Source organism: Canis lupus, chromosome 19 (genome assembly GCF_011100685.1).
Source record: "Canis lupus familiaris isolate Mischka breed German Shepherd chromosome 19, alternate assembly UU_Cfam_GSD_1.0, whole genome shotgun sequence".
NCBI classification, from domain to species: domain Eukaryota; kingdom Metazoa; phylum Chordata; class Mammalia; order Carnivora; family Canidae; genus Canis; species Canis lupus.
Genome location: NC_049240.1, coordinates 23,879,737 through 23,904,908, shown reverse-complemented (window position 1 = coordinate 23,904,908; position 25,172 = coordinate 23,879,737). Strand labels below are relative to the sequence as shown.

The 25,172-nt window shown below is 39.9% G+C and overlaps 2 protein-coding genes across 10 annotated transcripts in view; one reads left to right on the top strand and one right to left on the bottom strand.

Moving 5' to 3' along the window:
* LOC119864466 overlaps positions 1–8,833 on the bottom strand; it is a 38,577-nt gene extending 29,744 nt beyond the window's left edge. For 3 of the 7 annotated variants that reach the window (XR_005374023.1, XR_005374022.1, XM_038564812.1), the window contains exon 1: positions 7,897–8,616. Coding sequence is in view for 3 of the 7 variants with exons in the window: in XM_038564812.1 (XP_038420740.1) it covers positions 7,897–8,142 (246 nt within the window). In the remaining 4 variants the exon portion in view is untranslated. The other 4 variants (XM_038564811.1, XR_005374021.1, XM_038564810.1 and 1 more) reach the window with 4 other exon arrangements.
* Positions 8,781–25,172, top strand: part of UGGT1 (UDP-glucose glycoprotein glucosyltransferase 1) — a 123,814-nt gene continuing 107,422 nt past the window's right edge. For 2 of the 3 annotated variants that reach the window (XM_038564809.1, XM_038564808.1), the window contains exons 1-4: positions 8,785–8,990; positions 14,368–14,503; positions 18,800–18,882; positions 20,184–20,314. In XM_038564809.1, coding sequence (XP_038420737.1) covers positions 14,382–14,503; positions 18,800–18,882; positions 20,184–20,314 — 336 coding nt within the window. In that variant the 5' untranslated portion in view covers positions 8,785–8,990; positions 14,368–14,381. Of the gene's footprint in view, positions 8,991–14,367; positions 14,504–18,799; positions 18,883–20,183; positions 20,315–25,172 lie in introns of all 3 variants that reach the window. The other variant, XR_005374019.1, reaches the window with a different exon arrangement.

Sequence of the window (25,172 nt, the reverse complement as noted above, 5' to 3'; positions counted from 1 at the left end):
TGTTTGGATGATAGAAATATAGGTTAATTTTTCTACACCTGAATTTTCCAATTTTTTTTTTTTTTTAGCTAATGGGTTGTATTTTTTCATACCGAAAGGATTACCACACAGAAATCTGAGGTATCAAAGAACTTCTTAGCAGCTCTTAACTGGAGAGTTATCTCTTCCAAGAAGCTTTCCTAGACTTTCCTAGCTGCTTTTGTGCCCTTTCTCTGCATACCACTGTGACCCAAGGTGACCTCTGTCTCAGCCTTTCACCTGTTTTATAATCATCTGTGTCTATGTTTCTCTCCTCCCAATCTGGGCTCCTTGAGGGCAAAAATTTTTTCTTCACAGAGCAAGCATTAGTTTACTGGATGAATGAAAGAATGTTAAATATACCATTTAACATTAGATATAACACCTATATTCTTTATACCATAGATTACATTGGATACACCATCCCTCTTACATCAAGAAACAGGAAATGTGTGGGGAATTCTGTGAGACAGGGCTTTGGAATGGAACCAGAGGTGTGGCTGCAGGATGTTGGTTCCCGAGGCCAGATACTATGTCAAAACCAAGCTGAACCTATCCCATATCAATGAGCCATGTTTGATCTCAAAACAAGGGATTTTGGAGCATGAGCCATGGGCATTAATAAGTTATAGAGGGTTCCTGCAAAGCTAATACAAGATGGCCTGGGTCCTAAAGGAAGATTATTCGGGTACCACATAAAGAACTGTCTTTCCCCTTTGGGATATCAGGGTCCTAACTGTGCCTAAGCAGGGGCATAGAGCAAGTTCAGCCCAGGCTGATGCCCCTGAACGTGCAACCTGGGTCCATGCTCAGAAAGTTGAATGTGAGCTCTAGAGAGGAAGAATGGGGACTGGAAAAGCTGGCCTGGAATGGGAAATAACTCAAGTAGTAGGAGGGCCTTTATTATTATAAAATAATAAACGTACTGCTGCATTATTTTAATTCCGTGTGGCCAAAGCTTTGCTCCATCACAGGAGACCTACAAGCATCATATCACCAACACTGCACAGAGCTCAGTGACAGTTACCCCGAGCAAAACTGCAGCTGGATGCCAACTCTACACCACAGAATTGCTGTGTGTCAACTGCAGGTTTTCCTTTTCACATTTAACAAATAACAAGTAAAGACTGGCAGGGATCTCTTTCTTTAGTATTCTGGATTTACACCGAGATGTGAGTCCTGTGTGCTATTGTGTGTACCCAGATTTATGTAGAAATGTTAAAACACCATCTGGAAGAGCAAATGGCTCTTTGAAATCTGTGGAGAAGCACCAGATGGAAGCTTATAAGGCTCTTGCTCCCCACAGCCCTGCATCTAAAACATCCTCAAGTATGATTAAAAAAAATCATCCACCAATCCTAGGCTTTGCTACTGATAAAATGTACACGTGTAAGGCTGCATTTCTGTGTTAATTTGGTGGGCAGAACAGTGGTCCTCAAATTTGTTCATGCTCTAATACTCAGAATCTGTAAATGTTAGCTTAGAAGGCAAAAATGACTTTGCTGATGTGATTAAGGGTATGGACCCTCAGACAGGGAGATTATCCAAATGTCATGATCTAATCACATGAATCTTTAAAAGTGGCCAACTCTTCCAAGTTGCAATGAGGGAGATGCAGCAAAAGAGTCAGGGAATGGTAGAATGAGGAAGATTCAGAGCCCTGTTATTGGTCTGAGCTGTAGGGGGCTATGTGCATGGGCCAGAGAGAAGCCTCTAGTGGCCAGGGGCAGCCTAAGATGGCAGGCAGCAAGGAAATGGGGACTGGAGTCCAACAGCCACAGGGAACTCAATTCTGCCAAAGCCAGAATGAACAAAGAAGTGGGTGGGTGCTTCCCTGGAGTCTCAATAGAGGAATGCAGCTCTTCCACTATCTTGGTTTCAGCCAGCAAGATCCACATTGGATTTCTGGCCCGTAGAAATGTAAGACAAAATATTTATGTTGTTTTAAGTTTGTGGCAATTTGTTCTATTAGCAATAGAAAACTAACACAGGCAAGAAATCGTATACTGCATTTATTTAAAAGGTGAGAGCTTCTGAACCAGTGTTTTCAAATCTGTGGACCACAACCCATTAACCTGTGGGCTGTAACAAGTTTACCTTTTTTTGAGGTGTCTTTATTGTACCTTAGTAAAAAAAAGAACAGAAAATATCACAGTGCATTTCCCAGATTCTGACCCCACAACTGTACCCATTGTGACAAATATTGTCACCAATTGTGACAAGTTAGTGAGGGAGGCCATACAAGGGATATAGGTGGGCTACCGATCACGTTTCCAGCTCTTGTTTACTGATATCACTTGATTCAGTGGTAAATGACAACCAGTTTTGCCATTATCAAAATGGAGGAGGTAGATTTGTAGAGTTTAATATTATTGTAATTTACAGTTGTGAAATGTGAGAATTTTACCTGCATTTAGTAAGTATGAGATTTCCCACTGAGTTTATTTAAGAAGAGTCACATAAGCCTCAACTAGATACATTCATAGTAACTTTGTCCTTGAGAGTTCTGGGATGGAATAAATTTGTGAACAGGCATTAAAGAAAGTTACTCCTAATTTTTAGTTTATTTTTTCCCCTGGGATATATATATGCATATGAATAGAATAATACTTGACATAAACTTTGTAATTGTTTTGCATGATTGAATGTGCAAGTGTAAAGTATTGTTTCATGAAATTTTTCAGTTTTGTAGATATGTTTATCAGCACTAGGTCATGATGTGAAATGTATTATTGTATTTCAAACACTGCTCTAGATTGGTTCATTAGAATGCAGCCGCTATGCATAAACCTTATATTACGATCGAACAATTTGTGGTGTTGGGATTTTTTTTTTTTATTTTTTTGGTTACCTGCTTATAAAGACAAAATATTAGGGAAAAAAAGAATTCTCATTGAGTAGTTTTGTTTTCAAGGTATCATTGAGATATAGGCCTCCAGTTACCATGTGGGGTAGAGATTCTTCTTCCAAACCTCTATTTCTGGTCAGAGTAATGAGGATACAATTTCTAGTTGTTCTCTTTACTCCCAGCAAGGGGATCCCTTGCGCATCCAACTTCAGGTCTGCCTGGGCTGTTATACCCAAGGCCACTCTGTGCACCGGCACAGGGTCACACTTCTTTGTGGCTTTGAGCTGTGTAACAAATTATACAACACAGTGGCATTAAAAAATAAAAAAAAAGAGACATTGTCGTACATAGTTTCTGTAAATCAGGAATTAGAGAATGGCTTAATGGGGTGATTCTGGCATAGGGTCTCTCGCGGGGTCAGAGTTAAGATATGGGGAAATATTGCAGTCATTTGACAACAGGAAGATCCAATCCCATGAGACTGCAAAAGTGATGCCTGCTCTTGGTTTCAGGGCTCACTTCCTGCTCATGTAGATGTTTCCTCGGGGCTGCTTGACTCTCAACACCAATGTGGCAGTTGGCTTACCCCAACTGCAAGAGTGATGCAAGAGAAAGCAAGATGGAAATTGCAATGTTTTATGATTTAACATCAAAGAACATACTTCATAATTTCCAGACTATCCTTACTGGTAATGCAGGTCATCTGGGTTTGCTTGGGAAGGAACCACATAGGGTGTGAACACCAGGAGGCAAGAATCTTTGGAGGCCATTTCCAAACCTCCCCACAACCTCCTGAAGCAATGTTATACAGATAAACTATTTGACTTTATTTTAGCAGAATAAAGACCTAAATTATAGTTACCAAGAGGTGATTATTCAAGCTTCTACAAGAATATAATTGAAATCAGCCTAGGAGTGAGAGGATGAACATATATTGAGTTGAATCTATATTAAAAGAACAGTAAGAAATCATTATGACATGGGCACCATATTGAAGAATCCTACGGCATAGAAATGCTTAGAGAAAATCAGGACTTGGAAACCATCCCTCCTCCCATTCCAAATGCCAAAGGCTTATGGGATGATAGTTGGAAATTATTCTTCCAGTTGCCATGTGGAAATGCATCAAGTGATGACCTCTGACTGTTGTACATACTGTACATGTTGTACATCCAGATGATAGAGGTGGTCTGGCCAAGATGGATCAGGTGCAGCTAAAGTCTCCCAAAAGACTATTAGTATCTTCTCAGTTTGAGGAGGGTTCAACGGAGCCTCTCCAAGTGGAGTGGGGAGGGAGTGGCAATGAAGAGAGTCAGTTCTGTGTCTGGAGGGCTTGCTCACTCAGGAGTATGAGCACGACATGCATCTTACAGAGCTGGTGAGCACCAGGGCTGATTCTTGAGTCTCGAGACATGGTGCAGCCTGCTCATTCCACAGCCATGATTACCCCAAAGGTCAGGCTTTATCTTTATATTTATTTATTTATTTATTTATTTATTTATTTATTTATTTATTTATTTATTTATTTATTTATAGTTCAATTTGCCAACATACAGCATAACACCCAGCGCTCATCCGGCCATGTGCCCCCTTCAGTGCCCATCACCTGGTCACCCCTAGCCCCCGCCCACCTCCCTTTCCACTACCCCTTGTTTGTGTCCCAGAGTTAGGTGTGTCTCATGAGGCTTTACCTTTAGACCCAACCAGGCCATGGCTAGTCAGTCTGTGGAATTAGGGCTTATTTGGGGGAGAAAGTAAAACCTGTTGGTACATGTGGACCTCACTACCCACATGCCAGTCAAGCCACTGCTACTGTCTTACAGGTGGGGACACATTCTAGGTGTTGCCTTTTGAAACTTCATCTGTATATTCTTTTGTCTCTTCTCCTTTTCTTCTACTTTATTTGGCCACATATTTAAAATATGTTTTGAAAATAAGTTCATTTACTTTTTCTTCAACAGGTTGTGTCATATGTTTTAAAATTTAGAGGCTATAAGAGTGATATAAAAGGACATACAGTGACACTTTCCTTCCTATCCAGTGATGGTACATGTTTAACAACTTGCTTTAAAAAATGTGGCCTCATATCACAATATCATAAATCGGATGGCACCAGGTGTTTCTGTTGCCACAGCCCTGGGGCACAGGCCTGCTAAAATACAGCCCTCATTGGGATGCCTGGGTGGCTCAGGGATTGAGCATCTGCCTTTGGCTCAGGGTGTGATCCTGGTCAGGGGGATCCAGTCCCACATTGGGCTGTGAGGAGCCTGCTTTTTCCTTTGCCTATGCCCCTGCCTCTCTGTGTCTCTCATGAATATATAAATAAAAATCTTAAAAAAAAAAAAAAAGACCTCATAGGATGGATTACAAATGCTTGCCCTCCCATCAACCTTACCACCGCATCAACAGGGCTCCTGTATAATAATGTGGATTACAGCTGACAGAACTATAATGATCAGGCTCTATTTAAGTAGCAGTTTCTAGGGGCACCTGGGTGGGTTAAGCATCTGCCTTTGGCTCAGGTCAAGATCTCAGGGTCCTGGGATCCAGCCCCATGTCAGGCTCCTGGCTCAGCAGGAGCCTACTCCTCCCTCTCCTCTCTGCTTGTGCTCTCTCTTGCTATTTCTGTCTCTAATAAACAAATAAAATCTTAAAAAAACATGCAATTTCTAGGGAAACTCAAATATTACAGAGGAAACAAAAACAAGGACACTAGAGGAAATGGAGGTCTCTGACGTGTACAGCTGTGGCAAACAGTAAATATAGCCTAACAGCTGGCCAGAAAAACACAAAACTTCACACTGAGGCCTATTTACTCCAGTTCCTTTCACCCAGTATATTGTATATGGGTTTTAAGCAAAAATTATAGGTATACAGGCAGAGATTCTGGAATTATCACAGTAGGATCTTTAAAGTCACTTTAACAAGCTAAGGGGTCTAATAAAAAAAGTGGATAATACACAAGAACTTCTGTGTCCTCACAAGATGGAAGGGCAAGGGAGGTCTCTAGGGTTTCTTCTTATAAGGGCACTATACTCATTCATGAGGGTCCACTCTCCTGACCTAATCACCTCCCAAAAGCCCCACCTTTAAATACCACACACTGAGGGTTAGGATTTAACATATGAATTTTGGGAGGATGCAAATATTCAGTCTATAGCAGATGGTGAAAAAAGATCAGTGGTTGCCTGGGTTTGGGGGGAGAAGTGTAGAGGTGAAGAATAAGGAATTATATGAGTGGTGAAATTATTCTGCATGAAACTTAAGGGTAGATACATGCTTTTATGCATTTGTGAAAACCCATAAAACTATACAATGCTGAATGAAACTTGATGTCAGTTATGGACTTTAATTGATAACAATTTATCAATCTTATTTCCATGATTTGAGTTTTGGGAGTCCTTTATATATTTTATATACAAGTGTTTTGCCAGATATGTGGTTTGGAAATTATTCCCACTATTCCATTGTAGGGATATAATCCAAATGTACTACACTAATGCAAGATGTTAACAATAGGGCAAACAAATTCTGTATCAGGTGTGGGAGGTGGGGTATGATGAATATATGAAACTATATGTACTACCTGCTCAATTCTGTAAAATTAAAACTGTATTAACAATAAAGTCTATCAATTAGTTTTTAAAGCCGGAGTCTCATTTTTTCTCAATTTACAATGAGGAGAGAGGAATAGGTTATTTCTTATATTTCTTCCATCTTTAACATTTACGATTTCCCCCCTTCTAAATACACTATTTTATTATTTTTTTTATAAGATTTTATTTGAGAGAGAGAGAGCAAGGTTAAGTACGAGGTGGGGGAGGGGGAGAGGCAGAGGGAGCCGCAGACTCCCCTGCTAAGCAGGGAGCCTGGCATTGGGCTGGATCCCAGGACCCTGAGATCACCACGTGAGCCAAAGGCAGTCGTTTTACCGACTGAGCCACCAAAGTGCCCCTATACTTTATTTTTTGAAGCAGTTTTAGATTCATAGGAAAATAGAGCAGAAAGTAGAGTTCCAATAAACCTCCTGCCCCCCAGAAGCACAACTTTCTCCACTATCAACATCCACAGTGATACATGTGTTATAATTCATAAACCTACCCTGACACATTCTAATCACCCCAAATCTGTAGTTTATTGCAGGGTTCAGTCCTGGTGTACATTCTGTGGGTTTGACCCATGTATGATTATCTGTATTCTCTCTAGAAGATCACACAGAATAGTTTCACTCTTAAGTCAATCAGAAAAGGACAAACATTATATGGTCTCATTCACTTGGGGAATATAAAAATTAGTGAAGGGGAATAAAGGGAAAGGAGAGAAAATGAGTGAAAATATCAGTGAGGGAGACAGAACACGAGAGACCCCTAACTCTGGGAGATGAACTAGGGTGGTGGAAGGGGAGGAGGGCGGGGGGTGGGGGGGACTGGGCGACGGGCACTGAGGGGGCACTTGACGGGATGAGCGCTGGGTGTTATGCTAAATGTTGGCAAATCGAACTCCAATAAAAATTTTAAAAAGATAAATAAATAAAAATAAAATGTGAAACCACAAAACAAATGATGGAAACAAAACAAAAAACAAAACAAAAAGAATAGTTTCCCTCTCCTAGAGGTCCTCCACGCTCCACCTACCTGTCCCTCTTCCTTAACCCAACAGACAGCTCTGTGGAATGGTTCTGCATCTCGATGCTCACAGTGATCACACAAGTCTGCATGTGATAAAGTGACGGAACTAGACACACTTTTCTGGTTTTGATGTTGTGTTCCAAGTTATTTAAGATAAAAATCATTGGGGGAGCCTGGGCGAAGGGTAGACGGGACCTCACTACCTTTGCAGCTTCTTCTGATTCTGTAATTATTTCAAAATAAAAACCTAAAAAAAAAAATAAAAATCTGGTTTTGTTCAAATAAAACAGCCTCGAATTTTCTGAGAAAGGTCTGGAAGAAGAGAAAGCCAACTTTCTTAGGAGCTCTGAGCTGTCACGCGGTCGTACGTCGTCACTAAGCAAACCTTGGTAGCGTCCATACCTCACAAGGCTGAAAACCAGGGGCAGACCCGAGTCCACGACGTGATGAGTCCAAGAGACGACTCCTCCAGCCTCGAAGCACCGCCTCGCGTGCCCTGACGAGGAGGAGGCGGCGGCGGCGGAGGAGGCGGAGGAGGCGGAGGAGGCGGAAGAGGCGGAGGAGGCGGCGGCGGAGGCACCGCGCAGGCGCAGCTGCGAGGCCCGGGGCGCCGGCCGCCGGCCACCCTCGGACGCTTCTTGGGGACATGCCCTGAATGTTCAGTTTTCAGTTCATTTTGACTTGGGCTAAAACTATGTACTCCAGAGCGAGATGCTCTTTGTGGGTGGGTAGTATGACCTGCCCGGTGCGACATATTCTAAGACGATTTGGCATGGGGATTTATATTTGCCAAAAAAAGTACAAAGTAGAAAGGACAAAGCAGTCCTTGCACAGAAACCGCAGCGCCTTGTACGTTAGACCGTTTCTTCCTGTCCCCGCATCTCCGGGTACGGCGGTCACCAAAACTCAGTTAACACGAAGTCGGAGACGCTCAAGACGTTAGCAATCTTGCCCGCCCCTGCGCAGGGTTCAAGGAAGTAGACGGTCACACGCCCCCGTTCAAGCAGGGAAAGGGGCTGAAACCCGAACCCGGCTTCAGCACCCCGCACGGTTTTCGGTCTCAGCAGGCAAGCCCGGGGCGGTCCTCCCGACCTTAGAGCCGCCACCCTGCACCCTCACCCCCCACCCCCCACCCCCACCTCGCCGCTCGCGGCCGGCACAGAGGAAGGCGGGGCCTCCGCGATAAAAGATGGCGACCGCCGACGCTCTGGGCTGCCCCGGCCGCACTCGGCAGCCGGAAGTCCTCCGGCTCCTGCCAGCAGGAAGCGGAAGTAGGAGGCGGTCGGCAGTTGGGCTCTTGCTCTGCGAGACCGGCTAGTGAGCCGAGCCGCGGGAAAGGCGCGTGTCGGCCGCTCACTGGCGCAGCGGCTGCGGTTGCCGTCACCGCCCCGCCCCGGCGTCGTCGCTGGCATCGTCGTGGACTGAGCGGGGCCCCAGCCTGGGCAGGAAGCGGGCCTCGGGCACCGCGTGTGTCGCGGCTGCGCTGCCGGTGACAGGTACCCCCGGCGCGGCGTGGGGAGGTCGGGGGGACGGGGACGGGGTCCGGGACGCGGGGCCACCCTGTGCCCCGGTCACCTTGAGCTTCCGCTTCTTCCTTGACTCAGGGTCTCCTTCCGTGTATCCGTCCTTCCCGGATTTGCGAGCGTCCGGAGTTGCCCTCGGCGGTTTTCAGGGAAGGTATCGCTACTGCGAGAGTAGCGGCTTGGAACCTTCCTTGGAGACCGTGTGCCCAAGTGCAGGAGGTGGGGGAAGTGCCCCGACCTGAAGGTAGACACGCCTGAGCCCGCGCAGGGGCAGGACTCCGAGTGGTGAACGCCTGGGTCTTTTTATAGGTTTCTATTTTCTCTGAAATGAATTCGGGGAATGCCTATTGGCCGTCGCTTTCATTTAAATGCGAGGATCCGTTGGCTAGAAATTGGATGATCCACTTTCACTTTTTGTGGGGCCTGCCAGAAGAAGAAGATCTTCGTCCATCGCCAGTAAATTATGGATGTGAACTGTTCCTCGTTGGCCAAAATCTCTAGATTGTTTTGCATTTCTTACCCGATTCGAGAACTCGCATATTTTGTCCAGTTAAAGTCCGGAGATCTTCTACCTTGCTGTGCTACACTGTGTCGGAAACCTTCATCCTGCACTTGCCAGCGAGATTTAGTGTGATGTTTAAAGACACTTAAAATAGTTGCTTTACGACACCACAGAATTTGGGTAGCCTTTTCACTCGGCTTGCTTTTGACAAACTTAGTTGACACTTATTTTTTAGAAAAAGATCTTATTTTTACAGAGAGAGAGAGAGAGATAAGTGAGGGCGGAGGGAGAAGGGAAGAGAGAACCTCGAGTGACTCCGCGCTGCGCCTGCAGGGGTGAGGGGCTTGGTGTCAGGACCCTGAGATCACGACCTAAGTGGGGATCAGATTCTGAGTTTCACTGAACCACCCAGGCGCCTGACGCTCATTTTTATTAAAGGAAGTAAACCTTGCTTCTGTACAGGAGCGAAGCAGCTTTACAGTGCACGTTAACTTAAGGGGAAGATATTGAACTATGTGGAAAATTCTGTTAGATCTTTTCTGCAGTTACCTGTGACAGTTTTCATATCAGATGTATAGTAACTACTTTTGTGAAAAATTAGATTTGTGTGGTTCACAGCAAATGGTTTTGCTAAGAGTTATAAATGCATATCAATTTTAATTATTTGGGAAGTAAATTTATTTCTTAAGGGTGCTTCCTAATATTTTACCTCACTGTTATGTATGTTGGAGCTCAGATGGGTGTCTATAAACTTGTAGAGAGCAAGTTGGTTTTTTGAGTTTGATAGCATTATCTTCAGTTTAGATAGAATAAGAAAAAGATTTAGAATTTTATGCCTCTTCTGTTTCCCAAAAACTGAAAAGTGTTTTCCACGATACAATTTTTGTTAATATTTCCATTATCTTACTGTAGATCATTAACCAAGAGATAGTCATTAATTTAAATTAAGGAAAATAACCTACAGACTAGATTTTACAAATAATACACTTAGGCCTAGGATTTATTAAAGAATGTTTTAATTTACCCACCACGCCACAAGCATTATGCTTGTGATCATGCAATGCCACATTGTAAATTCTGACAGCTATTATTTCTCACACTTTTTATAGTAATTAGCAACATTTAAAGACCACTAGGATCAGAGTGATAAGATTCTCATAAAATGAAGGCATTGTCAAACAAAAGGCCACTTCAGCGAAGTTCTTACTTACGCTTCTCTAAAACAGTCTTTCCCTGTAGTTTTACCTGTGGCATCAAAGATGTAGGGTTTGGGTATGAAAGCTCTTTTTTTTCTGTCTTTTTTTTTTTTTTTTTTGGAGGGGGGTTATCTTAACGGGTGCTATATCTTGCCCCCAAGAACTCTATCTCTTTTTAAACAGTTCAAGGGGATTTCTAGGTAAATCTTGGTGCACAGAGTTTTCGTTTTAACCATCCTTAAGTCCTAGGCTTTTTGTAGCATCTTTCTTCTTGGTGTCACACTCCTATTTGTTTTCCTTCCTTCTTTAAGGAATGAAGTCTGTATTTGTTTATTTCATTTTGAGTACCTCCTATGTTCCAGGCATTATGCTAGGCATGTGACTCTGACAGACAAAACTCCCTGCTCCTGAGGAGCTCACATTCTGTCCCCGAAGCAAGCCTGAATACAGATCTGTCAGGCTGGTTGGTCAGTTCACTTTGGTCCCAGCTTCAGGCTGGCATGCTTGGTTTCAGGTTGAAACTCTGCCTTCCTCATCTACCTGTGTCCCAAGGACTCTGCCCCTAGAAAGTCCTTGGATTTGCCTTGGTTCTCACAAGAAAGCTCTTTGCTCAGTCTGGGACCTCACAGTATGGATTCTTACCCTTCCAAAACCAGAGAATCGGGAGATAGCATGATAATTGTAAAAAACAGGCAGGCAGTTGTGGATTCCAAGCATTGCTGTTCATTAGGCAAGTTACTCAGCCTCTCTGAGCTTCCATTTTCTTATTTTTAAAGTGGGAATGAGAGTGTTCCATTATGCAGCATAGTTTTAGAATATCTACTGTTTGCCAGGCAATGGTCTACTTGTTGTGGTGAACAAAGTGGACATGGCTGCCACCGGTCAGGGACAATAGTTTCCTGGATAGTTGTGTGGAAGGACTAGATATTATGGTATTTGCAAAGCACCTGACCCAGTGCTTGTCCCAGGCAGTTGCTCAGAAATGCTAATGTTCCCTAGTGGACCTTTTGTCACTCCCTGTTCCCTTACCACTCTGCCTGGGGTTGCTGGCAGTGCTGTCCAGTTTCCAGTCCAGAATCATCAGTTTTGGGATTACACATCTAGGCCCCTTTGGGACAAATTGTAAACAGAACTGTAGCACAGTACTACTGGAATATAGTTCATGTATTCTCTTTCCAGTTTAGAAGTTTCGTGACTTTGGGGAGGATTTTTTTCCCCCTAACCACAGAAAATGTATTTCCAAGACATCTTTTTTGAGCCCATGTGATAATGATGCATTATTATTCTATAATTTAGAAGGCGGTTTCTTATGAGACCATCTTTTTTTTTAATAAATTAATTTTTTATTGGTGTTTGATTTACCAACATACAGAATAACACCCAGCGCTCATCCCGTCAAGTGCCCCCCTCAGTGCCCGTCACCCATTCACCCCCACCCCCCGCCCTCCTCCCCTTCTACCACCCCTAGTTCGTTTCCCCGAGTTAGGAGTCTTTTTCTTCTTATGAGAACATCTTTTACTAGAACAGTTAATTTGGTAGAGTACTTGGCACTACACAGAGTGATTTTCATGTTGCTTTTTCATTCTCACAGTGTCCTGGTGTGGCAGATTCTGATATTCCTATTTCAGAGTCTGGGAGTCTAAGGGCCACAGGAAGTTACTAGGGAACTTGCTTATGGTTGAACTGCTAGTAAGTAGCAAACACAGTAATTTATCACAAGTCCCTTACTTTAAAAGGTTCTCTCTTTTCACTAACCACATTTTTCTATCATGCAGAACAGGTTTCTGAGGCTGCAGTCCAGGGACCTGTAGAGGAGGGTGTCTAAGAGTTCTTGAGTGGTCTGAAATTATATGTAAAAGTTTGGGTCTTTGCTTGCCCCTCTGCAGGAAATGTGTAAGTTTTGTTACGTTCTGAAAGGGCCACCCTCCCCACTTCCCCAACCCCCACTCTAGCCAGAAATCACTGCTAACAGGTTTCAGTGTCAGGGGTCTAGTTGGTTAGCCCTAGACTTTATAAACGTTGGTTATTTATATATTTGTGCTTATTTATAAATGGGATGTTAATATTATCAGTTAATTAAATCAATTAAGTGGGCAGTGCTTGAACTAAAGACTCTTAAAAGTAACGTTTCTATTTGGTTTAATTTATTTTTCTTTTGACCATTTGTTCTTTAGAGATATTTTGTGTTACTGAAGCAGGATGTTGGCACAAATAAATGTTAATGCTTTTTGTAAAAAGAGGATACTGACTGGTCCTACAAACAATAGCTTTTCCAACCAGTATCTCAAGAAATTGGGGTGAATCTGGGGTGAGCCTTACCAGACGTTAGCCTGCAGAAGCACAACTTTGGTTTGGTGTTTCCCACATATTTATGTCCTCTTTGGGTTTCCATGAAGTGGGTGGAATTTAGATGCTGACTTATCTAGTCCAGGGGAAGTCTGATTAAGGTTCTGTCAGGCAGACTTCTGAGATGAAAAATCAGGCCAAAGAAGCCTAAAGCTAGAGGCCTTTTTCTTTTTTTCCTTTTTTTTTTTTATTTTTTAAGATTTTATTTATTCATGAGAGACCCACAGAGAGAGGCAGAGACATAGGCAGAGGGAGAAGCAGACTCCCTGCAGGGAGCCCAATGTGGGACTTGATCCTGGGACTCCAGGAGCATGCCCTGAGCCAAAGGCAGGTGCTCAATCGCTGAGCCACCCAGCCGTCCCTGGAGGCCTTTTTCTGAAATGATCTGGACACCTCAGTATGCTTGAGGAGGTTACTGCTGGGAGTTCAGAAGGCCTGCAGTCAATGGCCATGCCAATTTACCATCGACCCCAACTTCCTTATTTTGTAGATAGGGGCCCATTGAGTTCTAACATTTCTTCATTCTGTACCTTTGCTTTTACATTCAAGGCCCATCTGTAAGCTCCCTAAGGCTCCAATGACCAAACTGTGTAGCTTAGAGCAATGACAGTTTCTTGTCTGACAGTTTTGGATGCCAGACATTCTAAATAAAGGTGTCACAGGATCATGTTCCCTCAGAAATCTGTAGGGGAAGGTCTGTCTTTGCTTCTTCCAGCATCGGCCAGCTCCAGATATTCTCTGGTTTACAGTATTCCAGGGGCTGCCCCTGTCTTTCCTGGCATTCTCCCTGTGTCTCTTCACATGGTGTTCCCCCTGCATGCCTGTCTCTCTCTCCACATTGTCCTTTTTTTGTATCACCAGTCATATTGGACCCACCCTAATGACCTCGTTTTAATGAGATTACCTCCGCTTAAGACCGTATTTCCAAATAAGTTCATATTTCAATGTGCTGGGGTTAGGACTTTGGGAGGACACCATTTAATATCCATCATTTACATTTTAATCTACCTCAGCTTTATTTACTCTCATGCTTTGTAAAGTATGATTGTGTGCAACCACCTGGCTTTTATACCTGTGTATAGCATAGACTCCCCAGTAAATGAAATAGAGTCTTTGTAGGAAAGAGTATATGATCTACACACTTTTAGTCACTCAGCAAGTTGAAACCATGGAGATATTAGGTGCTGTTAAATTTCAGAAGCATTTCCATTTCTTTAATTTTCATGTTTATTTTGTGTCTTTAAGTATTAAGATTTAAATTTAAACATTTCTTTGTAGCAAAACCTTTTTTTTCCCCCCTTTTTAGGGGTTTGCAATAAAATGGGACTTCTGATTGTATTCATTGGACTATGGCTGTTTTCCTCAGTAAAGGCAGATTCAAAAGCCATTACAACTTCTCTTACGACAAAATGGTTTTCCACTCCATTGTTGTTAGAAGTCAGGTAAGAAGATGTCTTTTTTTTTTTCTTTCATGTATTTAAGTAATAATGTAGGATCTGCTAGTGAGTATTCAGGAGGTTTTTTTAGGCAGTAAGATTGTCATCATCACATGCATTTGGTCAGCGCCTCTTTCGTTGTGCACTGTGCTGTATGCTAGTCAGAGGCTGTTAGACTATAGAATCTGTCGGTAGGATAGGATAATACTAATTCATAGAGATACTTAGGGACTTCTTTGGACAAATATATTGAATTGGTTACATTATCTTCTCAGAAACGTGTACCTGTGGTAATAAAGGAAGAGAGAGTTGTACTTAAAGGAATTTTTCAATTTATTTGAAAAAAGTTTTAAGAGGTGTTTAATAAAAGAAGGGAGCTTGGCAAGATGAGGGAGAGAGGGCATGTGCCTTCTAAGAAGTTGAAAGAAGACCTCGAGATAGAAGAGCACAGAGGGGAGGCTGAGGACACAGCTGGATTTTATCTAAGATGTACGTGTTCTGTTTTTTAACATCTCCAAAATTAAGAGACATTTTAATGAAATCAAGATGTTACCTTAAAATTAAAATTGGTAGCGTTTTCCTTTTTAGTGTTTCATAAAAACAATAATATGTCTTAAAATTGATGGTTATCTTCAAATCAATAAAATGTGATATAGTCAATGCTTTCTTGGGAGATTTTGTGTTACAAGTGTATTTTTTAGTTAATGTTTATAATATAATTAATCAGATACCCCTCTTTTGGTCAGTTTTTTGTTTATAGAGAGGAACTTATTTTTGTATCTGAAGTAATATATAGCTAGGACTTCTAGAGAATAGTTCTAAAGTATAAATTTAGGTAGATTGAATGTCAAGCAGTTGGTAAATCTCAGATTCTGATAGTGCTAGAAATTTGAACTGTTGCATTACTTTACTTAATTTTGGTCTGTCTTTGTACTCTTCAACTTAGAATTATGTCTTCTAACATTTCCTCCTTTTAATCCCTAGAAAAATGTGAATGAAGAGTTTTTGTTATGTTGACTGTAGTTATGAATAGCTGCATCTCCTAAGGAAACAGCTTCATTTGGTATTGATAAGAAGGCCAGTGGGAAAATAGGACTTGTAGGACCTGATTTTGGCTTGCTGAGGAGCCTCATGGGCTTTTTGCTGATCAGCACTCTCTGTGCCTCCCTTTTCTCAGCAATAAAATGGCCAAAAGAAAGAATTCCTACTGCATTTATTTCATAGCAGGGTTACAATCTGATCAATGGGTTCCAGTATCAGAACTTTATTAGATAGAGGATAGTTATAAAAGTTAAGTGACCAAAGGTTGTTTGACATCTAAACTGCCTGAGCCGGGACTTAGCTGAACTCTTTTCCCCACAATCCTATTTTGGATGATTTGTCTGGTATAAATCTAAGTGTTTGAGATTTACTGTCACTTTCTAAATAATTTTGTGTAGTTAACTGTAACAGATGTTTTATAATACTCTGCTTGACATTCCTTAGTTCCACTCGGTTGTTCTCACACTAATTTTTTGGTTTTTGTCTCATTGTCTCAGAAGATTCTTATGGTACATACTTATGGGACTTTTGAAAAAGTATGTTAAAACTGTCAGCCTTAATTAATCCACTTTTTTTTTCTGTTTCTTTGATCTCTGTGAAGTGGATAGTGTATACCACTTCCTTCACCAACTTTTCCTCTCACAAACATTGCCCCTTTTCATAATTTCCTGGCCATTTGCCATTTTGGTTGGTTATTTTTAGTTCTCTTCTGTGGCTATTTGCAGACAGTTTGCCAAGGTAATGGGACATTTAGGCAACTCAGAAATAAGTTGTGCATATTTGAAATCCTCAATATTTACCTCCAGAGTTAGCTGAGGCCACCATTCTTCCCTCCCAGGTCCATGGTAGACATCAGTGGCGGATCACAGCACCGTCCATCTGAGTGAGGGTGATGGGACAGAATATTTTTCTACATATTGAGGCATGCGGCTACCACAGATATTTTGCCTTCCCTGTATCTAGCCCTTAGGGACTAAAAATATTCCCATGTATATTTTTAGATTAGGCGTGATCCTGTTGAAGCGGTTGTAGCTTTCTGGTTGTTCATGAAGTGATACATATTTAATTGAAGTAGAACACTGAATATGTTTTGAACAGCCATAGTGACTAACAAATATTGTATAAGTAAAGTAGTATTAAAATTGAAACCAATAATCATTTATTGAGCACTAGATACTATAATGGCCCAAGAATGCAGCATGATAGAGATAAATCAAATAGATTTGAGTTTGCATTCCAGAATTTTCATTTGCTATCTCTGTGCCCTTAAGCAAATCAGTAACCTCTCTGAGTTGTAGTTTTATTCTAAAAATGGTTATAACTCAGAATGGCTTTGAGGCTTTAAGGACATGGGTGAATATGCCAAGCATAGTGCCTGTTACATAGTATGCCCTCCTTAAATATTCATTTCCCTTCCCTTTCTAGTTCTGTATGGAAGGAAGACGAGTTCTGATCTCCAACAACTTTGGAAATCTAGAAAACAAGTTTGCTACCAGATTTATGCTATCTGGTGGACATTCAGGTGGTTTATAGTTTTTTTTTTTTTCTTTTGCCATAATTGAAAACTTTTTATTGTGATCTTTCAAAACATTTGTAAGTGGAGAGAGTGTGGTACGTATAATGTGCTCTCCCTCTACCTGTCACCCATTTTTAGCAATTATCAACAGAAGTCCAGTAATCTATCACCATCACTGCTACCCTCCTCCCTTATCCTACTGGAATATTTTAAAACAAATCCTACACATCATATAATTTCATCTGAAAAACTATAGATGTTTTACTCAATGGAATAAGAAGCTAAAAAAAAAAAAAGAAAAGCAAACAAACTGAATTATATTGTAAACAGATGGCAGCGTTCCTTTTAATAATATCTTGTATTGTTCTTACTGTTTTTGGATTAATTCAGTGGATCTAGTAATTAATTTTCTTAAGACTGTTTGAAACTTAGATGTTGTAAGACTTATTTATGCAGTGGGATGAAGAAGAATGTGTGTTTCAAGTTTTCTTGTAATTATATGAAGAGCATATATGTATTTGTACATGGCCTTTACGTGGAGGGCCTTAGCTTCATTGAATTCTTCTCACCATTACAACCTTTGAGTGTATTATCCCTTCCCTGTCTTCCACAAACTTATCTTGTAGACGCAGCTTTAATTAATTAATTTAGTGTTTATTTGCATATTACAATCTATTTGTCTTAGTATCTGTTTTCTTAGACCACAAGCTATTATAAGGCTAGTATGTTTTTCTTAGTTACTAGAAAGCCTAGAAAAATTCCACATTCAAGGAGGTACTAAAGTATTTAATACATTATGATAATGGGTATTTTCAGAAACCTATTTTTAGAGAGGCTGTGTATTACCAGGAAATGTTTCTTATTTTTCCCATATTTCTGTGTCTAGCTGTGGAGTAGAGTGAGAGTTGTACATCCCAGTGTTGGCAAGTAATGGGAAAGTCTTCCTTTGGCTAGGTAAGCTGAGATCCAGATCTGTAGTTTGCTTTAAGAAGTGAAAGATCACGCCTACATTGGTATTCTATCTCAGAGAAGAGAACCAATTGACATGAATCATTCAATCAGTACATGTGTTTTCTTTTAGGGATTTTATACTCTCCAATGAAAGGAAATTTAGAATGGCCATTATTTTAGATCTGTAAAGTCAAGAAAAAATGAAAGTGGTATTAAGTTCTAAGAACTTTATTAAACTGAAATTTGGTAATCTTGAAAATTTGGATTTATGGATGTTAAAAGATTACAACATGCTGCCTTTAGTCTCCTAGAGATTTTTCTAGGGTTCATATTTTCCTTGGGAGAATCTTAGGCAAAACATATTTTTTTGTTCTTTATGAAGTCTTTCAGAAAATAAATGAGCAGAACTAGTACCAGAATTATCAGTTCTTAATTCTGCTTCTACTACCAGCAGCATTATCACAAAACAGGGTTTCATAAGCTTTATTTATATTGGGACTCCCTTCTTGTTACATTAATCCAGGTTTCTTAAGGAATACCTATTAAGCTATTAATAGAGTAAGTGAATAAGTTACTAATAAGCTAATTAGTTATAAATAGCCAATACGCTAATAAGACTTGCTTATCATTAGGATATATATTATACATGCTTGTGTATAATATATGTTATAAAAGCCAAACTGTGGACATTTGTATACTTAAAAACCTCTTTTTGCTCTCTTTTGTAATGTAACTTATATTAGAGGATTTTATTAAGTTATTTTATTTCTGATATTTCCTCCCTTTTCTCCCAGTGAGTTTTTAGCAGAAGACAGTCAAGAGAAATTTTGGAATTTTGTAGAAGCCAGTCAAAATATTGGATCATCTGATCATCACGGTAAAATTGAAGCAAATGCTTCTTTGACTTTGGTATCTGGGAAAATGTTAGGAAAAAACGCTCTCTTTCATAGTATTTGTGGCATGGCAATTAATGGAAAACGTTTTTATTTTTAATGACTAGAGCTGTGATGGTAGCCTGCAGAGCCAATACAAACTAATACTTCCTTCTGAAGCAGTTTATAACTTCTCCTATAAGTACTGTTTCTTCCCCACTTTGTCTTTGTTCTTTTGTGTTCTTTTATTAGAAGTGCTGTATAAATGTTTTGTAGAAGTCAAATTCATTTAAAATCATTTAGTATTAACATAATTACCATCAGTTTTGATTCCCTTTTTCTTTTGTTATGAATTAACTATACAACTTACCTGTTATCTGTTAGGTTTATTATCATTAATTTAGTGCCATTCACAATGTTTCCCGTTAAGCCTGCCAGTCACCCACAACTTGAGTGTCAAGGTATCAAATTCAGGACAATGTAAACTGTATCACTTGGAGGCTGTTAGTAGTTAAGTTTTTGGGGAGTCAAAGTTATACATGGACTTTTGACTGTGGGGCAGTTGATGCCTCTAAACTATGTTCAGGGGTCAACTCCTGGTTGTTTTGTACCTTGCACTTTAAGAATATATCCTGGGGATTTTTTCATACTGGTACATGTAACTTTTCTCCCCTCTGATAGTTTGTTTCAATTGTTTAAATATGCTTCTCCCCAAACTACCATTTCCTTAATATCCTTTAATACTTTGTACTTCTCATTATACAGCTCAGTTTTGTTGGGTTATTGATTAAGTAATAAACATGTTAGCATTGGGGATACAAAGATACGTTTGAGCCCCTCTTGGGGCTCAAGAACTATTTTGGGAGGGGTGGATAGTGAATAAATAATTTAGTATCTGATGTGATAAGTGAAAGAGGTAAGCAGAGAAATATTAAGGGACCAAAGAAGAGATGTACTTGGACCAGTGAGGCATGGGGTAGGGATTGGGAGTGACTTTGCAGAGTGAGTAATGTCATAACTGAATTCTTCCAGTGGAGATTAAGTAGAAGTTAGTCATCCAGGTAAGTGGGACACTTGCAGTCCAGGTAGAGGGAATAGTGTGAAAAAAGGAAAGAAGAGAGGAAGAGTCCAATTACTTTGTGTACTCTAGGGAATTCTAAGCATTTGACAATAGTTCAAGATAGGATAGTGGTAAAATTTTGCCATCATATACCTTTGTAACACATAGCTTTATACTTTGTGAACTATCTTATTTGGGTATGTCTAGTCCTATATAGTTACTTTGGTTAATTTGTTCCTTTGACAGGTACTGATTATTCCTATTATCATGCAATACTGGAAACTGCATTTCAGTTTCTGTCCCCTCTACAGCAGAATTTGTTGAAATTTTGTCTGTCCCTTCATTCTTACTCGGCTACAATTCAAGCCTTCCAGCAGGTAAGTTCAGTGCTTAGAGATAACAGTATTTTTTAGGGGTTGTATAACATGATGATTGGATATATTGGGGTTGTCCTGGCATTGTGTTACAGAGCTATAATTTTTCTGTGTGAAATTTCTGACGATTTATGATTTGTTTATAAATAGAAAGCAAAGCTGACATTAGATCTTCAGATCACAGGTGTTTTTATTTTTTATTTATTTATTTATTTTTTAATAACATAATTTTGTATTGGTGTTCAATTTACCAACATACAGAATAACACCCAGTGCTCATCCCGTCAAGTGTCCCCCTCAGTGCCCGTCACCCACTCACCCCCACCCCCCGCCCTCCTCCCCTGCCACCACCCCTAGTTCGTTTCCCAGAGTTAGGAGTCTTTATGTTCTGTCTCCCTTTCTGATATTTCCCACACATTTCTTCTCCCTTCCCTTATATTCCCTTTCACTATTATTTATATTCCCCAAATGAATGAGAACATACACTGTTTGTCCTTCTCCGATTGACTCATTTCACTCAGCATAATACCCTCCAGTTCCATCCACGTTGAAGCAAATGGTGGGTATTTGTCGTTTCTAATGGCTGAGGAATCTTCCATTGTATACATAAACCACATCTTCGTTATCCATTCATCTTTCGATGGACACCGAGGCTCCTTCCACAGTTTGGCTATTGTGGACATTCCTGCTATAAACATCGGGGTACAGGTGTCCCAGCGTTTCATTGCATCTGAATCTTTGGGGTAAATCCCCAGCAGTGCAATTGCTGGGTCGTAGGGCAGGTCTATTTTTAACTCTTTGAGGAACCTCCACACAGTTTTCCAGAGTGGCTGCACCAGTTCACATTCCCACCAACAGTGTAAGAGGGTTCCCTTTTCTCCGCATCCTCTCCAACATTTGTTGTTTCCTGCCTTGTTAATTTTCCCCATTCTCACTGGTGGTATCTCATTGTGGTTTTGATTTGTATTTCCCTGATGGCAAGTGATGCAGAGCATTTTCTCATGTGCATGTTGGCCATGTCTATGTCTTCCTCTCACAGGTGTTTTTAAATAAAAAAACATAATTTGCACTCATTTTCATTTAAGAAGAAAGAAAAAATATCCACACAAAGACGAAACTACCAGACTTCATTTATACAACACAGCATAGGAGGTATAGTCTTGCTAAACCAATTGACTGTAAATCTGGATCACAGCCTTTAGATCTAAAGTTCACAGGAAAAAAAAAAGTTCACAGGAAATACAGGGGATGGGAAATATGAAGCAGGATCACAGGGGTAATAGGAAAATCCAGAATGTAGGAGACTTTGTAGTAAAATAGTCTATTACTTCAACAAATATGTTATGAGGAAAGAAAAGAAGGAAGGAAAAACTTCAAGGGAGACTTAAAATATGTATCTGCTTAATGCAGTGTGTGGATCTTGTTGGAATTTGAGTTGAACCAGACTCTTCTTGTATAAAAAAAAAAGTGAGAGACTCAAAGATGAGCACATACTGATCATATATTTGATGTAAAAGAAATGTTAATTTTAAAATCACTATTTTATTATAAAATAAAGTAGGCATAGAAAACCACTCACATGAATTATATTGTGTAATGAATTTTTGCAAAGTGAGCACTTGTAATTTTCCCCCAGATCAAGAAGTAGAGCTTAGCCAGGCCCTCTGGCAGCCTACCCTTCTTGTGCTCTGCTCTCATTACAGCCACATTTCACCCTCAACAGGAACTACTTTATCAACCTCTGTTGAAATGACTTGCTGTGTTTCTTTATCATTATGTTGTCTAAGAGTGCATATCTACACAGTAATTTAGTATTGCTCAGTTTTAAAAATTTTGATAATGTTTTTGGTGGGTGGTGCTGAATTTATAGGTTCTTCCTCTCTTTTCTTTGAGTGACACGAGCTGTTGGCCCTGTAAATTTTTTCAGTCTGTATTTTGGTGATCACATACTCATGATGCAGTTCAGCTTTTTTTGTCCTCTGTTTTTTGCAAATTGGCAGCTGATCCAGAGGCTCAATGAGAATTGTGGCTTTTTTCCCCTTCGGCAAGTGTATAGGTAGTACACTGTTTCATTAGGAGACCTCTTTGATTTAGCAGCCATTACTGCTCTGTGCTTAATCTATTAATTCTTTATGTTGTAAAGTGGTGACTCTCATTCTTGTGTTGTTGTTCCTGGAATATGGATTTAAAGAGGTACCTCTCCTCACCTGGTACTGTTCACATGGGGATGGCAGAGTACATGCTTGATTCTTTCCTGTTGTTTACCAGGTTTTTGAATGAGTTTGATTCACTAGCATCTTTTTATTTTAACCATTTAAGTTTTTTTAAAAATTGTTTATTTATTCATGAGAGACAGAGAGAGAGAGAGAGAGAGAGAGAGAGGCAGAAACACAGGCAGAGGGAGAGAAGCAGGCTCCATGCAGGGAGCTCGACGTGGGGGACTCAATCCCAGGTCTCCAGGATCACGCCCTGAGCTGAAGGCGGCGCTAAACCACTGAGCCACCTGGGCTGCCCAACCATTTAGTTTTTTGGTTCAACTTTTTTTTTTTTTATTGTGGGAAAATGTACATAATGTAAGATTTATCATCTTGGCTGTTAATTTAAGTGTACAGTTCAGTGGTATTCAGGACATTCTTATTGTACAAGCATCACCACCATGCATCTTCAGAACTCCTTTCATCTTGCTACACTGAAACTATATACTTCTCAAATAATAACTTCCCATCCCCCATACCCACCCTTCCCATCCCTGGTAACCATCATTCTACTTTCTATCTCTGAGTTTGCCCATTTTGAATACCTCCTTCAAGTGGAATCATAATGGTGTTTGTCTTTTTGTGTCTGGCTTATTTCACATAGCATAATGTTTTTAAGGTTCATCCATGTGTGGCATGTATCAAAATTTAATTTCTTTGTATAACTGAATAATACTCCATTGGATGTATAGAACACATTTGATTATGTATGTCCTCTGTTGATGGACATTTGGATTGTTTCTGGCTTTGGCTATTGTGAATAATGCTGCTTGGAACATTGGTTTATGACTCTGTATTCAGTTCTTTTGGGTGTGTACAAAAGAGCATAATTCATGGATCCTGTGGCAATTCTGTGTTTAACATTTTAAGAATTACCAAACTTTTTCACAGCAGCTGCACCATTTTACATTATCACCAGTAATGCTCCAGGATTTCACTTTTTCCACATACTTCCCAACACTTTATTTTCTGTGTTTTTGATAATAGCTGCCCTCATGGATAGGAAGTTGTGTCTTGTGGTTTTGACTTTCATTTCCCTAGTGACCAAGGATGTGGGGCTTTTGTCCTTATTGGCCATCTGTGTATCTTCTCTGGAGATTTGCCCATTATTTGTTTTTACCTGTTTCTCAGGTAGATTATTTGTTTTTGTGTTGTGGTAGGGTTTTTTTTTTTTATATATACATTGGGTTTTTAGTCACTTACCAGATATATGCTTTTCAAATATTTTCTCATGTTCTATGGGTTGTGTTTTCACTGTTGATGGTGTTCACTGATAGACAAAATTTAAAATTTTGATGAAATCTGATTTATCAATTTTTTCTTTTGTTGCCTGTGCTTTTGGTATTATATCCAAAAATCATTACCAAATCCAATGTATGAAACTATGTTTTCTTCTATAGTTCTGTAGTTACTGTATTAGCTCTCAAGTTAGGTCTTTGATCCATTTTGAAATAGTTTTTTTTTTCTTTTTTTTTTTTTTGAATTAATTTTTGTATATGGTATAGAATAAGAGTCCATCTTCATTCTTTTGCATGTAGATACCTAGTTTTCCCAGCACCATTTGTCAAGAGACTGTCCTTTTTCTCTGGAATGGTCTTGGCACCCTTGTTGAAAATCAGTTGACTGTATAATATGATGGTTTATTTTTGGAGTCTTTATTCTATTTCATTGGTTTATATATCTTTATTTATGAAAGTACTATACTGTTTTGAATGCTGAGCTTTGTGTTAATTTTGGAAAACAAAGTATGAGTCTTCTACTGAGTCCTTTTGATGCCATGCTGGTAGTCTTTGATTGCTTCCTTCCTATCTGATATGTAAGTAGTTTCAGATTTATCTTGTATATCTCTGGCCCTAGATTTGAGATCAGTTATTTGTCTAAGAGGCTAATTAAAGTTCTTTGTTTATCTGTTTGTTGTTTTCTTTGGTGGAAATGGTATTTTAAGAGCCCAGTGAAAGCACTAGGGGTATTCATTGCAAATGGGTAGGTCATTGTTCTTAGGCCTTTTAAATGGATAGAGGTAGGAAGTGACTACAGGTATCTAAAGGCAAAATATATAAAGCTATGTATAGATGAAATACTTCATGAGTTCATACTGATTTTCCAATTCAAATTTAGGACTACTTTGTTATATCTTTATTCTTCCACACTAAGAATATTAGTTCTCAAAGTTATAAGGGATGATAGAATTAAACTATCTTATGGTTTACTTGTTTTATCCACATTACATACGCAGTAACCTTAATAACAGTAGTCATACCGTTTCCACAATTATGTTTCCTTTCCCCTTCCCTTACCCTTTTCCTTTCATTTCTGTTCTGTTCCATTTTTGAGTAGGCTTCATGCTGGGTGTGGAGCCCAAGGCAGGGCTTGAACTGAGATTAAGACCTGAGCTGAGAACAAGAGTCAGACTGAGAAGCCAACTATGCGCCTCCACAATTACATTTCCTATAAACAGTTAAAAATTTTTCTTTTGGCATAATGATTGCCATTTTCCCTTCTCCCATTTAAAAAAGTGAATATATTCTACCTAGAACATAGATATTTCATATTATACTTTACCCTTCAACACTCATTTAGTTGTAGTTCTATAAATAATTTATATC